Source organism: Emys orbicularis, chromosome 1 (genome assembly GCF_028017835.1).
Source record: "Emys orbicularis isolate rEmyOrb1 chromosome 1, rEmyOrb1.hap1, whole genome shotgun sequence".
NCBI lineage: Eukaryota > Metazoa > Chordata > Testudines > Emydidae > Emys > Emys orbicularis.
This window is the reverse complement of record NC_088683.1, coordinates 224,397,144-224,414,062: the sequence shown is the minus strand read 5'-3', so window position 1 is coordinate 224,414,062 and position 16,919 is coordinate 224,397,144. Positions and strand designations below refer to the sequence as shown.

Genomic DNA, 16,919 nt, shown 5'->3' with positions numbered 1-16,919 from the left:
AGCTCTCATTAAAAAAAATAAAAATAAAGCGAGCCTCATGCAATCAGTTGCATGCAGGCACAGGGATTTTAAGAAAAAAAAACACCATATCTCACAGCACTCATGATAAAATTGCAAGAGGTATCAACACCAGGGAGGGGTGGGGGAGAGGGGACTTGAGGAAATGTGTAGGGAAGGAACCATGAAAAAGGGGGAAGATGAGAGGAGCTAGTAATGAGGGGAAAGGGAAGCCACGGGGGATATAGGAGGGAGCTCAAGGACAAACGGGGACATTGACAAACTCAAAATCAGGGAAGGGGAACCCAGCTAGAAACTGAAGGAGGGGAAAATGGAAACAGGGAAAGCAAGCTTATGCAAAGGAGGAAATGAATAAATTAAATATGGAAATGTTAAAATGCCCTGTTTTGCATAAAATCTCCAAATTTCTGGTCTTAACTGCCTTTAGTAAGTATGGGCTAAGTACCTCTGTCCTTTCGGAAGTTTCCATCCAACTTCCCCACACTTCTAGGCTCTCTCTCAGCTATTTATTAGCCTAGCTGTTTGGTTCATTCAGGTGTGTCTGGTGGCTATTCCCAGCCTCCTTAAAGTAGGTTACTTTCTGAAAAGGTGCTTTCATTACTGTGGAAACTGGAACCAAAACCAGAGCTCTAGTCAGAAAGCTTTGGGAATAGGTTTGGTTTTACACTCACTGTTTCAAAAGAAACAAACTGTAATTACATGGTATCCCTCCCCTTCAAATGCCACAGGGAAAAACAGGCAGGGGCCCATCCACAAATGGTAAATCCTACAGAATTATCATTAATATTGCTATTTTACACTTTACCTACCTACTAAGGGAACTGTGAATATATTAATGCTAATAGAGCACTCAGTTTCTCGGATGAAAGTGCAAAGCATGATTAATACAAGAGACTGGGGTTTTATGTAAGATCTCTGCATATTTTTACTTCCTTAGCTTGCCCAACAGAGAACTAAAATAATTTGCTCTTTGCCTTCCTGCCTCACTAGTGTTTTGAGCTATTGATTGGCTAGCCACGAGCCGACTCTGTGAGCTATGTTAATATTGTAATACTTTACATTTCTAGAGCACCTTGCCCCTAAGATTCTCAAAATTCTTCAATTAGTCTATCAAAAAAAAAACCTCTGGTAGGCTAGTAGGGAGTCCCATTTTACACTTAGGAAATGGAGGCATAGAATACATAAAACACATGTAAGAAGCACCTTTTACTTATCCAACCTTTGAGAAACAGCCTTTAGAAGAGTGTTGCTAGTGGAAAAAGAAAACCTATATATGCCATTACAATTCACCTCTTTTTCACTAGCTAAGATTTTTTTTTCCCCTTTACTATTCATTCCTGGAAAATGCTTCATGGCCAAAACACAATTGCTGACTTTAGCATCTATGCATTTTGCTCTAAGGACAGATTGTACTGATCTCACGCCATGAAGGCTAATGTACAGCCAACATCTGTAAGGCCCCATGGACATATCCTTATGGAGGCTGGGTGCTGTACAAGCTCTTAAATTAGTAGGCAGCCAAAGACTGTGTATGATTTGGCTCCAGTTCCTTTTGAACTTGGTTGGCAAAGAAATGGACGACAGCCAAGCAGCATCTTGTTATTGTTAGGTGCAAATGGAGAGGACCCAAGGAGGGACAATGTACAACATACCATTTTATCAGTAACCTGGCAACTAACCACTGACAATTGAAATAATCCATTTGCCAGTCAATACTAGAATAGGATTCTTCAATAACTATTCAAGTTGTTTGTTTTCTTCATTTTCTTTAGTGTGCACACAATACTGTTGAGCAATATGCCTGTCTGAACTCGATAGCAGGGAGTACTGCGTGAGCAGGGCATTCCCTCCAGAGATCTTAATGACTCACTGAAGGGGCCCGGAGCTAATTCACGTCTTTAGCAGGATATGGAAAGTGTGTCAAGTCTGGAACGTGATGGCAACATACTGCTTTAGGCCAGCTTCATTGCTTTTACCAGACAGTTTTAGTTCAAGCCATTTGCAAACAATGATTTTAAGATATAAAACAATCCAGATCAAAAACACTGTGCCAAATTCAAGCCTGGACACTAAGCTGGCACCATTCCCAATGAGCTCAAGGAAGAATCTTGTGCACTATGTTAAGTTACAACTCTTTGTACACATCGATGGAGCAAAAGTACAATGTTCTGAACCAAGTTTACTTTTCTGACTCATGGTATAAACTGGAAAGTACAGGTTGCATAGAGCTATGCTGTCTGAAGAAGGAAATGCTCCTTTAGTGGCTTTGTTATAAAAGGAAGTGAGGCTTCAAGTTGCTAAATTTACATAAAATCAATTTGTAAACTCAACCCAGAAGAAAAATAGGAAACTTTATTTTCTTGCTTTCTGAGTGAATACACTGGCTAGCTTTATTATAGCATTTCATTTTAAAACAAAACCAAACCGTTGGAAAGGGGGAGGGTGCTGTTCCTACAACTTCTCCATTGCAACTTGCATCTTTCACATCACCTAATAAGTTGGCTGCTCCATCACCTAGCTGCTGAAAGAGAAAGAGCTTTCTGTCTCTTCTCCATCCCACCTTATGCTGCTGGTTGATGTGAAGGGGGTGTTTCTACAATCCTCCAAATCCTATCCATCTTTGTTGAGACCTCTTCCCTGTGAATGGACTGAATGTAGAGAAGGAAGGCATTATAATAACAAGCCAGTATCCAGTGTACAGGTCCAGATGTCTGTCCCAAGAGACAATGGCAGATGTGGTTAATTTTCTCGGAAGGGTAGGATGATAAACTCTTCGCAGAAGCAGATGTTGAGCTCTGGAGCTGAATGAAGGTATTTCAAGTTAACAAATCTGGATGCACATTTCAGGCAATTCACCTTAATTGTTATCAGTGTAATAGGTCATAACACGAAGCCACCATGGTAAAGCCCACAGAGATATTGAAAATTAAAGTTACTGTACAAACACAATGGCTAAATTTTCAAATCTTAGTAACTTAAGTCTAGATCATCCCTATTGTACAGTAATACCCACAAAAATTACCCTTGTAAGCTTCTGCCATGCACAAGTGTGTGTGTTTGTCTGTCTGTCTGTCTATCTGTCCCTCCCTCCAATGGAAAAAAGGAGTCAGAATACACAACACCGATACCCCAAAATCTGTAGGTTGCAGAGGGCCATCCACATGATGGTCCTGTTCATCTGCAGCAGCTCTGGTTTGCCTCCTTGTTACTGCAGTTCCTTCACTGCTGCAAGGAAAGCTACATTTTTAACTTGGGTACCTGCATCTTGATTGTGGAGATATTTGCAATTGTTAATTTTCACAACCATTTCTTCTGTTGTTCTTTTTGCAATCTTTCATTAATTACATCCAGAAAGAGATATTTAAACCATAGTAATTTCCATGCTGTTAACACTTTCTTGTTTATCAGTCTATCCACGCATCTATACTGCACTCATCTCTGTGGTATCTGAGCATCTAAGTCCTGGTGCTAATCTTCTTCATTTTCTGTTCCTATCAATAAACAGACTAAGCCAAGGCACCACACTTTTATTTTACACCTGAGACAGCCAGATTGGTAAAACAGGTTGTGTGTCTTTGAATATAAATAGTCTAAATACAAAATTGCAGTGATGGCTTTAAAGAAAGATCTGGAATGGCCCAATTCCATCAGGTGTCAAGCACTCACAAATTAACTTAAAAGCAAATTATGCACCTTTGAAAAATCAGGCCAATGGCCAACAAGCAGAAAATGTTAGGGGCAGTAGCTTTAAACCCTCCACAACCTACACATCTGAACAGTGCTGAACACAAGACATTTGTTAAGTTACAGAAACAAATCAGAATATGGGAGATGTAGGAAAATACATTCTGGCAATGTTAGTTTCAAGCTTCTTTGGGGATTTGGGTACTATACAAAATACTACAGTTATGGATTCTTCAAACCACTGTATTCTTCAAATACTGATGCAAAAGCTCTGAATCATCTGGATGTTGTTTTAAAATAATGTAACAATACACACAGTATTAGTTTTACATTCTGCACCAAGAACAAAGGTATTATATACTGTATGCCTAACATTACTGATTTATGCACCTACACCTGCTTTTCTAATTAACTGAACTAGAACTAATTGTTTTATCTGGGAGAAAAGTACACATACCAGATGTTATTCTCCTGAACCAGAGAAGCAGCAATTTGTATTTGTACTGGAGTGGTGTGCACTGGAACAAAAAACAGTGAGTGTTTTGTTAGACTTACGTGATGAAAGAGAGAGTACACTGAGGGCTTGTCTACACTTGAAACTCTACAGGGGCACAGCTACAGCACTGCAGCTGCACTGCTGTAGTGCTTCAGTGTCGACACTACCTATGCCAACAGGAGGGGTTCTCCCATCGGTGTAGGTAATCCACCTCCCGGAGAGGCAGTTGCTAGGTTGGTGGATGAATTCCGTTGGGTTGGTCTGAGTTTTTTTTTTTTAATATGCTAACATTAGAAACACGACCTCAGTACTCTATAGCTGGATAAAACCAAAGACTGTTGAGCAGTTTCATGCTAAAAAAGGGGTTCCACGTCCCTCAGTGAATTGGCACAACCACCCAATCCAGCATCAATTGCTCAAACATGTGTGGAACGTTTTGCTGGGACACGATTCTAGGTAACCATACGCACTCTGGCTGAGCTGTAGAGGTGGCCCTGATTAATATCCCCCCACAAGCTAATATTTGTATTGCAAAATTTGTGTTTTTTCATAATCCATGGAATAAACGCAGCAAGAACATTTGCCAGGTAGTAGCTGAATATTTTTTTGACCCAATTTGCTTTTATCCTCTTGCCTGATCTTTTTAGGATGTTAAATCATGCCAAGCACTGCATAGGGTATTTTACATATACCCGTTTGAGTTAATTTGCAAGTATTAAAGTCTCACTAACAAAGGCTAAATGCTGTGAGCTATTGACATTTCATTAATCTTCAAAGAATCTCTCACTCTGGATATGATTAATGTATGTGGCAGCAAATAATGAAAAGGGTATCTATTGTGCACAGAACCATTTAGAAATCTTGAAAATCCTTTTGCATTCCCTTTGTTCCACAGTCTCTCCTCCGCCTGGCTGAGAATAAGGAAACAGTCACCGGTTATGCTATAGCTGGTTCCCACCAACACAACATTCAGATCCTCACTGAGCTGTGCATTCAAGCAAAAAAAGGAACAAACATAAACAACTCCATTCCCATCCATCTACTAGAAAGGAACTCACAGATGCTCCATTATATACCTCCCACTGGAACAGATGAGGCAGAAGATTTGTATAAAAAAGAGGGAAGACTCAGACAAAACAGAGGGTCATTGTAATTGTTTTCATTGATAATCTGTTAACCAATGTTACACTACTGACATGCTACTTATGCTTCCCCCCCCCCCCCCAGTTTAAAAAAAAAATAAACATTGTTAGCTGGCCCTGAGAATCATTCTAATTTACTTCCCTTCAGAAACGGTGCAAATATCAGATAATATTAAGTTCATTTAAAGAATGTGAGAAGAGAAAGGAAAAAAAGCATGACAAATTTATTGAATTTTAATTTTAATTATGTATATAAATAGTAACGAGAGACTGAGAAGTTTTGAGACTTGCTACTTGCAGTGCTGATCCTCCAGTAGGCTCTGCATGGGCAGACTCTTAAAGCTCTCTGGATGCTGTTGCAGGACTGAGGCCTAAAAGTTTCCATGCTGACAAATCCTAGGCAGTGTCCATTCACAGAGAATCCATACCAGAGTACCAGATAGTGCAAAGTCAGTCCTTCCTGAGGCAGAACACAGGTTAACTATACTTGTAATCAAAACAGATTCTTCAGTCATCTCTCTCTCTCTCTCTCTCTCTCTATAGAAAAATGTTGATCTTGTCTAAATCTTCTATGCACCTGTGTCCAAAGAAGGGGAAGAAATAAAATTAATATCATAGGCTTATTTTTTGCCACTGCTAATTTGCAATTAAAAACATACTTATTTTGGTTTGCAATTTAACCAGCAATTGCTCAAGGCACATGCTGATAAATACAGATATCTTTGTAGTGCAGTGATTTACTTATTGGTATTATAGTAGAATGCATTGTGCTAGGTGCTGTACAAAGCACACAGCAAAACCCTGCTGCAAGGAGCTCATATATAACTATAACTATCACATAAGCCACAGAGAACTTTGCTCCTCTGGCTGGGGAATGTTGTGGTTGGGGAACATAGGAAGTGGGGAGAGCACTCCCCAACAATACATCCCAACTTGAATTCGAGTAACCAATACCTTTTACCACTGAACAATTTTTCACACCTGTTAAATATACAGGGCCTGATTCTAATCTGATTTACACTGGTGTAAATCCAGAGTAACTGCATTAAAGTTAACAAAATTAGATAGATGAAGAACCAATAGTAAACACTATTTTTGGGGATACACCACTACCCCCTGGTTCCCCTTCTCCAGGCCCCCACTTCTTCTTCCCCATCTCAGCCCAAGCCCACTGCGCAGCTCCTCCCAGCCCCCATGCTGTCCTCTCCCAGCCCTGCCCCCTCCTGCAGCCCCATCACCTCTCTCTCCTGTCTAACCAGGCTGCTGACTATCCACTTTTCGCCTCTGCCTGCTTCCTCCACACTGGCATTGCCTGCTGCCTAGGGGAAGTGAGATTGTGGGATTTGGGGGTGTCTTTGGGGCACTGAGACTCTTCCCAGAACCCACCATTTGGGAAACATTGCTAAAGGGGGTCTCCACAGCATCGCTGCAAAGTCATTCTGTCCTAACAGCATAACCCAAAGACCTATCCTATAGCAAGTTCAGATGAGTGAGGGCAGGATTTTGCTTAGGCCTGTGGACAGCAATTCCAGACCCCAGGGTGGAACAGTCAATGGGCCCCCTAGAAAGGGATGTGCCCGCCTGGCTGCATTCGCCGCCACTGGTACCACCCCGTGCGTGCCTCGGAGCCAGGGCCGGATTAACCTTTTGTGGGCCCGGTGCCAAACATATTTGTGGGCCCCCACAGGAGCAATAGAACATGGTGCGGGGAGGTCAGTACCTAGAGTGAGGGGCCGGCCAGGGGCAATGGGGCATGACATGGATGGGGTGGCCCTGCTCTGTCCAGCCAAGTGCGAGAGCACAGTTTACAGACCGGCAGCCACCTGACGCCCACTGGCCCACCCAGCCCTGTGCTGCCAGCATGCCCTTCCCCTCTGGGGCGGGCCCATGCCGTACCACACAGCCCCCCCAACCAACCCCTGCCAACCCCTATGCCCAGCCTCCTTCGCCCACAGCCCCAGTGCCCTGCACACCACCATCCCTGCCCAGCACGCCCCCCACCCACAGCCCCACCGCAACTGCTTAGCGCCCCGACACACACAGATCTCCCCAACCCTGCACAACCCAAAGCCCTTCCCCACAGCCCCACCACTACAACTACACAGCACTCCACACAGACCCCCACTGCCCAGCACCCTGACACATACAGGCCGCCCCCGCCAAACACCCCCCCCAGTGTCTAGCACTCCAAAACACACAAACCTCCCCCACTGCCCAGCGCCCCCCACCCCCTCACAGCCCACACCACACTCCCACAGACCCACTCCCCCATGCCTTGCCCCCTGGCCGCACTCACCAGCCCTGCTGAGCCAGCACAGAGCAGGGATCCCCTCTCCCAGTACAGTCCTAGGGGACAGAACAACTGAAGCTCCCTACTCCCTTCTCTTCATGTGTTATTATATAATGCCTGCATCTGTAACTTTCACTCCATGTATCTGAAGAAGTGGTTTTTTTACCCACGAAAGTTTATGCCCAAATAATTCTGTTAGTCTTTAAAGTGCCACTGGACTCCTTGTTGTTTTTTAACTGAAGCTTGGGCACACAGAGCGGTCCCACCACCCAGCCCTACTTGCCTGGTGCTGGGGCCCGCAGCGGAGAGGAGACGTTTCCTTGCAGGGGTGGCGTGGGGCAGCCACCGACTTCCCCAGCCCACTGCTTCAGCAGAGCGGGCCCTGCGGCCCACCCGGGTAATTTAAAAGGGCCTGTGGCTCCTGGCCACCGCCCTCACTACTGCAGCAGCGGTGTCCGGGGGCCCCCGGGCCCTTTTAAATCGCCCAGGCCCCTGGGCAATTGCCCCCTTTGCCCCTCCCCATCAATGGGCCTGATTTTGCCTTATTTTAGTAGCCAGATTCAAATATTAGTATTGCAAGTGACTTAAAAGGAGAATGAAATAAAAAGAAAAAAAGCACAATCTGACATACTTAAGCATATACCCTAAGCAGTGTAAGTAGAAAAAATGTGTCTTGTTAAAAGCTTACAGTACTGATCTCCAGCGCTGGGATTACCCAAATCTAACAAAAAGCCCTGACTCAAGCAAAGTCTATGGACTCTAATCTAAGCAGTGATCACAAATCACCAGCCATTCATCAGCACAGCTGACAAAAGACACAGAATTCAGCTTTCACCATCTCTCTCAGGCCAAGGACTGAGGTTTTTAAGTGGCTCAATTTATAAAAAGTTCATTGTAGCGTCTCTACAGATAATTTATGGAAAAGTAAGTGGTATTTCAAGGGCTACACTTCCCCCTTTTAACCATTCAAACATATTTAAAGAATTAAATGTTTTAAAGTGTTAAGTAAATAGATATGGTAAAATGGACACCAGAGACACTTCACAAATCAGGACTTCAGACACCAGCTTGCACTAGAGATGTCGTTCAAACTTATTTGCATAGTGTGAGTCCAGTACTGGGACTGATAGATTTTGGGAACAGAGCTTTGAAAAACATAAATGTGTAAAGTGAATGTTAAGAGTATGATTCCCCCCTCCCTTTGCTTAATTAGAAACAAATAATTTAGGTAAGTTCTCAAAAGGTGAAATAAAAACAGCTGAAAATAGGTCTATTTGTATATAAAATATCTAGTGGTACTGGAAGGACAATTTCATGTTTCTGATTAACCTGACACTTGCAGATGCATCTTTATATACAGAAGACAATATTAATGTTTTTGTAGCATTTAGATCTTTCCTAATTCACAGTGAAAAAATATTTTAATTACACATCCTCTTCCTTTGTTTTCCCTCATGCCTCTCACTCAAGCCAAACCTTTTCTCCTCTTTCTTATCATGTTTATTTCTATTTTATGTAGGTATTTTGAAAAAGGTAAATACATTTTTATTGTTGTAGTTAAAGTATGAAATAATGTCTATGAATCAGTCAGCCGACTTTTGGAACTGTCAGGAGTTAACTACAGTAATTAAGGATACATTAATGGAAACATTAAAGTGCAGCTCTATTCTTAAAAGTGATTATGTAAAAATAAGGGATTGTTATTCAAGAGATGTGTGCATTCAGTCATATCTGCAGAATCTTTGTTAGTGCTGATGACTCATGAAATTCAATGACCTCAACCTGTTTTTCAAACCTAGATGGAGTTTACAGGGCTGGCAGTTGAGGTGGGGGAGGAACATTTTGCTTGTAAACTGAGCTTATTTGATACAGAAGTCTTTGAGAAACAAACACGAACCCACAATATCACTTTTACAGTCACTTTCTAGAGTAGAATCATTCTTTTGTGTAACACAGATGAAAATGGTAAAGATGAGTGTATTGGCAGGTAAGCCCAGAGAACTGACACTGCATGTGTCAACCACACTGTCAATCTTGCAGACAAAACCAAACCAAACATTTCTCTACTGTATTTGCAAACTTCAAAGCAGCACTTTAAAAAATTGGCTGGCTACAGAACTATGATATGTACATTTTAAACAGGTCCACGATCTTATCAAATAAAAATGTAGAGGCAGCAGAGTTTAATGCAAACCTCGTTCATGCCACAGATTATTCTACATTTTTAACAATAAACAGCAGTAATACTCTTCAGTTACATAGCATTTTTTTGTCCTGTGATCTTAACCTGCTTTAAAAAGGTTGATTACCCTAATTCCAGGAATGTGGAAACTGAAGGCTAGAGTGGTCATGTGACTTGCCCACAGTTATACAATGAGTCAGTAGCAAAGTCAGAAACAGAACTCTAGTCACTTCCACATCTCCTGCTCTGAGCACAGGACAACACTGCCTTCATTTGCCCAGACTCTTTTGAGAAACAATTGTGACCAATCCTTGTCCTTTACCTGTTTGATGGGAAGTGATGGCGCATTCTACTTCATGGTTCTTTCTTCACCTGAATTGACGTGTACTTCCACTGGCATGTCATTGTTGGCTTCAGACTTCAAAAGAAAACACAGTATTTAAAATGAAGTCCAACCCATGGTAAACAATTCTGCCAGAACTGAAACCCTCTTCAAGAGCTAAAAAAAGAACAGTTACTTACCTTGCACAGTAACTGTGGTTCTTCAAGATTATGTAATCAGTGTGGATCCCACTGTAGGTGTGCCCGCACCTCACGTGAACAAGGCTGGGGTTTTTGAATGCTAGTGTCAGTCAGTGCACGTGTCTGTATCTCCCTCACAAGTCAAAGCCTGTGTTGCTGAGGACTCCAAAAAGCAGGGACAGAGGGCATGGGATCCACACGGACTACAACACCTCAAAGAACCATAGGTACTGCAGGGTACGTAAATACATTTTTATTGAGGTAGTTAAAATATGAAATAATGTCTATGAATCAGTCAGTCTACTTTTGGAACTGTCAGGAGTTAGCTACAGTAATTAAGGATACATTAATGGAAACATTAAAGAGCAGCTCTATTCTTAAAAGTGACTATGTAAAAATGGGGCATTGTTACTCAAGAAATGTGTGCATTCAGTCATATCTGCATAACCTTTGTTAGTGCTGATCTCCCCCTCTGGGTATGCATCAGTCTGGTTCCCCCTGTAGGTGGCTGGCAAGCAGTATGCTCTCAGGACATGCGAGTAAGGAGTATCAATCAAATGGCTGATTGAAGAACAGCTCTTTCGAACTTAGCATTTGCTCTGGTTGCCACTTCAAGGGTATAATAAAAGCCAATGGGCTGCTCCACATGGCTGCCAGACAGATCTTGGAGATCAGCACTTTTCTGAAGCAGACCATGGACGTTGCTTATGCCCTAGTGGGGTGTGCCTTGAGGTTCAGAGGGAGCATCTCACCAGCCAACTAATAACAGGTGGAAATACACAGTGTGATCCCCTTTGAGATTCTCTGGGATGAGATGGCTTGGCCTTTCGATGTGCTGGATATGGCCACGAAGAAGCACAGAGAAAATCTGAAAGGCTTGGTCCTGCGGGTGGAACCCCCCTTGGGAGGCTAGCCCCCGGCTCCGCCCCTGCCTTCCTTGACCCTCCCCCGCCCCCAGAGCCCCGAGTGCCACCCCCACCCCCACCGGCTGGAGGAGCCCCGGGCCAGCCTCCCCTCTCCAGACCCCAAGCTGCCCTGGGGAAAAGCATCTCACTCTCACAGACGCTTTAGATATGCCCCATGCAGGTTCCAGGGCGGCCGAGGAGGCAGTATTTGCTACTCAGCTTCCTGGGTTGCTTAGTAATCTCTCTGGGAGATTACTGATGAACTCAGGAAGCTGAATAGCACATACCGCCTCCTCAGCCAACCTGGAACCTGCATAGGCATAATAAAGCAAAAACTCCCCCGCAAACCCTGCAACTGGGGGTCCGGCAGCCGCAGCAGTGCCAGGGGAGGCTCAGCCTCCCCTGGCCTATTATACCCACTGCCCATCCTTGGTCCTGTTGATATCATAAAGTAAGACCCTGAAAATATCTAGAGTATGAAGCTTCTTTTCTCTGGGCGAAGAGCGTGGCTTCAAGAAGAAGACTGGTAAAGTAATAGACTGGCTCAGGTGCAATTCCAAGACCACTTTAGGGATGAACTTAAAGTGTGGTTTCATCACCACTTTGTCCTTGTGGAAGGATGTATCAAGTGATCCAGCCATAAGATGCTACAGTTCACTGACTCTCCATGGTGATGTGATGACTACAAGAAAGAGGGTCTTGATGGTGAGTTGGTGTAATGAGCACTCTGCTAATGGTTTGAATGCAGGCTCCATACACTGTAGGAGAACAACATTAAGCTCTCATATGGGAGTCGGGTCTCTAAATGGAGGGCAGGTATGAAGAAGACCATTGAGGCACACAAGACTGAAGGAGCCTTTATTGGGGCATAAGAAGCCAATATTACTGCAAGATGGATTTTAAGGGAGCTAGACAGTAGACCTGCCTGTATCAGGAGAAGTATATAGTCCAGAATCTTTATTGTCAGAGCCTCTACTGAATTCACATAGTTCTGGGCTGTCCATATGGGAAATCTTTTCCACTTTGAGGAACAGTTTTCCTGGTGGAAGGTTCCTAGCTTTGTAAAATAATTTCCCGGTCCTGCTCATCCAGCCAACATGTGCAATGATTGTGTGTCTGGTTGCAATATTTGACCCTGGTTCTGTGATAGCATGCCCAGACAGGTGGGAAGACATATGAGAGGCTGACTGGACATCTGATTGAATATAGTCTTGTCCTTCACAACATTCTCTGGCAAGGAATTCCACAGGCTGACTGTGCGTTGTGTGAAAAAAAATTCCTTTTAGGATATCTTTCAGCTCCTCTCTCCCTTCATGAGGGAGCTTTGCCAGAGAGTTGTAGAGAAACCAAGGTGACTGCAATCTGGATCAGGAACTCATGAAAGGCCTTGAAATTGTTCACTGCAGAGGCTACCACCTTGTCCACGGATGACGAGTCGAGGTCCTCAGAAAGTGAAAGCTTTGATCTTGCTCCTCTCTCTGTATTCCAGTGACTGAGGTCTTGCTAACAAAGCCATGGGATGGAGGGGGGCTCCTCCTCTTCCACAACAGCCAGGGATTGGTGGGCCCACTATAGCCCCAACAGTGTCAAAGTAGCGTTTCATATGTGTACAGACAGGGCAGCAGGTTGAAGGCCAGACCAGCGCCAATCCTGGAATGCTAGTGGTTGAGAGCTGTAGAGACTCTCAGGGTCTCCTGGTGGCACCACTCAGACACTAGCAGAGATGGGTCCCTGCTGGACACCAGCAAAAGGGCATGTCCCGGGTATTATGAGGAGTACATCTACTCTACAGTTAGCATTGATTGGTAAGGCAATATGAGTGCAGGTGATGCTGAGAGTGGCTCTGGTGCATCCTGAGTCCATCCTGTCAGTGCCAGAGTCAACATCCACAGGGGAGTATTTCTGATGCCAGGCCCAGTGGAGTCTGCTCCTTTTCATCCATCTTCAATGCCCTGCAGGACTTGGATGACTTGTCACCCAACATCCTCCTGTCTCTCTATGAGATGAGCAAGCTCCTTCTCAAGCTCATGTCTCAGAAAGCCTCTTCCAGCACCTTGCTTCCATTTCTGAGATGTTGACAGCTTTGGTGCCAGGCGCGGTACTAATGCCAATGTTGATGCTTCATCTGGTTTCTGTGCAATTTTTGGAGCCACCTGCCTAATAGATGGAACACTAGAAGATGCAAGCTTGAGCATTAAAGAGGTCTTTGAGATTGAAAGTGGAATCAGATCCAGTTGTCCTTATATTCTGGGTCTTGAACCCAGGCCTGAAGAGCTGCTAGGCAGAGGACATCTCCATGCCGCCACCCAGTGGGAGCTATAATAACTTTGTGCTCCACTACCCATGACCCACGGAGGACACAGACAAAAGGAAGCCCCACCTCAAGGGGTCTGACAGACAGCAGCCTCCTGGCTCCTGACTCTCTATAAACTGAAGGGATGTTCCAGGAAGTGTCCAGGCAACAGCACAGATCTCCTGTAGCTTTACTGACCACTCCTGCTCCATGTTCTTGAACCTCTTGAACTCCTGGCTTAAACCTCACCTCGATTTGGACCTCACCTCCTGACTCAGACCCTGAAAGTTGACTTGGACTCTGATCCTTAGTATCGACCCTGGCTTGGAACTTGACTATGAACTCCTATGCTGCTCTCAGCCTCAAGTGTGACCCTGCTCTGACCCCTAGTCCCAACAGCCCTGGTCACGATCCTGACACAGAAGAACCACAGATTGCTCCTGCAGATGGGAGCGTCAGCCTCACGCCTTTCAAATTGCAGGTTCTTTCAGAGAAGCAGAGGCAGACTGAGCCCTTGCCTGGGATGTGGGACTCTCCCAAGCAGAATAGGTATATGCTGTGCCCATCTTGCAGAAGAATTAGTTCATCACAGGACAGTCTAGACTTGTTTGATGCCTGCAGGTTTTGAGTCCACCAATTCTAAGTCCCTGTCTGCTTAGCGGTTTTTGGTTCAACAAGCACTAGAACAGATTAGAGTGATCAAAATACAGGAAAAAGTAGTTCTGAAGAGTTTCAGAAAATTTTTAAGAAGTTTGGCCAAACCTAAAGTCTAGCAGTTGCACACCAACTAGATTCCATCTCACTGGTATGGGTGATAAGAGGGAACTTAGGGAGTGTCACGGCCACCCCACTCTTTATACCCTCACATGGGAGCACAGAGCAGGGACACGGCTATTCCAAAAAAAAACCCCGTCTCATGTGCACCTACATTGGGATCCACACTGACGGAAACCCAAAGGACAATCACTTCTTGCAAAATGAAATGGTCGATGAATCTGACATTCACTTTCTCTCTCTCCCCCCCTCACACACAAAATCGCTCCAAAAGTATTTCTAGATTTGTCATCCAGTGTTTGGTTTAACACTAAGTAATGGAAGAACAGTAGTTCAGTGAAAGATACTTTAACTGATTCATTTTTGTCTGCACTAATTACAGAGGTAGAAAATTTCCCACAGATGTTGTAGATGCCATTTTGCATGCTTAGAATTCCGTGCTGATTTATACAATAGACCTCTTTTATACTATACCCTTTGAAAGTGTGTTCTCACGCTACCTCTGCAGTGAATAACAGAAATTAAAGACTGAAGAAAGGCTTATTAGAGCATCTTTTCAGCCTCCCTGCCAATGCAAGAATGTTCCCTACAGCATATATTCAAATCTAGTTTTAAATGAGTTTCACTAAGAATATTTCCATAACTTCCACTGAGAGACTATTCCACAGTCAGACCGTACTACTTCAACAAGTGTTCTGACATTAAGCTTTTGCTTTATTTATTCCATTACTCCTAGTTAAACCCATTCGGACTTCTCTGTGGTATGATGAGGCTCTGCTATATCTGCTTCCAAGTAGATTTAGCCAGTTTACATCAGGTTTTAACAACCCCCTTTTATGCAATTCCAAAACACTTCCAAATATAAGTGTGCTACTGTAGCATGGGGTTGAAATTTAATTTAATTTTCTCTCTATAGTAATAAAGAATATTTTACTAACTTCACCTAAGTACAATTGTGAGCAACAAATTATTTGGCGCTAAGGTTTGAGACAAATTAAATTTTCACAATATAGTTAAACTGTAATGGGAGTTCACATATAAACTCTATGAATAAGGAACCACATTTTTCATTATTTTTTATAATCACCAAGCATGCTGTCAACATTTAACAAACAATTATGTTTATATATCACTTCAATAGTCCTTTAGGGATGCATTAACTTTTACAGACACACACAAAAAATCCCTGCTTAAAAATATTACCATCTAATAAGGCCTCATTCATCCACATGGCTGGATCCTTATGCAGAACCCCATTTTAGCCAGGATAGATATGTAAACATGATCAATGCGGATGTGGTTGCAGGACTGGATCCCAATCCTGCAAATAGTTTCCCTCGTGCAAGGTCCCATTGATTTGGATTGCACAGTAACTTATTTCAAACAACTCGGGCTTTTCTTTTTTCTTCTCCTTTCCCCCCCGCCCCAAACTGCTTTGCAGAATTTCTTCCTACCATGTCTCTCAAAGTGTTTGGAGTTTCATACAAATATACTCATAAAATTTAAGTATTGAAGCTTAGTCTAATGGTCTCAGGTTTTTATTTACTGTATTTAAAGACATGTGCATTTGGGGCTTTTTTATTTTAAAGACCTCTCCTTCCCCTAAAAAAAGAAAGCCTCCTGTTCTGACACCAGGCACATTCTTTACATATTTAAATGAAATCACATCTGCTGACCCCACTCACTTGAAAACACATGGATAAAGAACACAAAAATAAACCTTGTAAAGTACTACACTCTAAAATGTGAAGTGTTTCCTCAGGGGTGGGTGAATAATTTCAGTTTCCTAACGTGACTGATGTCAGGACAGATCTAAATCACTGCTCACTCCTCGGTAAATGAACTAAAATTAAATTACTCATTGAGGGCTCTGACATTGCTTTTTTCCCTCCTCTCATTTGTTTTGTTTTTTAAATGCCAAAACAAACAGAATTTAGGCTAATTTCTTTTTCCACAAAAGAAAAAACTAAACTCATGGAAAAACCTGTTGACATCATACCAACCAAAGGATTTCATCAAATAGTTGATCTCTTAGTAGACGGAAATGCCATAACACTACATTAGCTCTCCCAAAGTGGATCTGTATATGAGCAATAACTGTGCACAAGATTCATTCTAATGCCTTAAAGCTAGATGCAGGCAAAACTATTTAATGTCTGAAATGAAAAGAAGCTTTTTCTTTTGGCGTGTATCTCGTGTGTAAAAGCATTAACAAAAACTGAAAAAAGAAATTTAAATATATGAGAAATCGCAAAGTAATAAAAACTGTATACATTATAAGTAAATTTACTTTTATGCCCCTATTTTGGTCAGACAGTACATATCTTTTTTTTAAGGATACTGTTTGGATACACTTTCCGAGTACCAGAGGAGACAAAAAAAGCGTTCAATAAAAACACAGGCTGAATAATCAATGGAGTCCTTAACATGTGCTCACTCACTCCCCTCTTTACATCAGACATATCCATGAGGTTTTTTTGGTTTTTTTTTTTTAAAAAGGCTGTATATGACAGCACTATCTATTTAGATTTACGTTGTCTTCAGGATTAAACCAAAGTAACAAATATCACCATATGCTGTGAGCCTCAAAAAGCTAACAAAGGTCATAAACGG

The 16,919-nt window shown here is 42.9% G+C and overlaps 1 protein-coding gene across 1 annotated transcript in view; it reads right to left on the bottom strand.

The window, feature by feature from the left end:
- Window positions 1–5,572: 5,572 nt before the first annotated feature.
- The window catches only part of APOO (apolipoprotein O), an 80,858-nt gene continuing 69,511 nt past the window's right edge, over window positions 5,573–16,919 (bottom strand). Inside the window, exons 8-9 of the mRNA XM_065418997.1 lie at window positions 10,135–10,230; window positions 5,573–5,917 (exon numbers count right to left, since the gene is read on the bottom strand). Of these exons, the coding sequence (XP_065275069.1) occupies window positions 10,162–10,230 (69 nt within the window). The 3' untranslated portion in view covers window positions 5,573–5,917; window positions 10,135–10,161. The remainder of the gene's footprint in view (window positions 5,918–10,134; window positions 10,231–16,919) is intronic.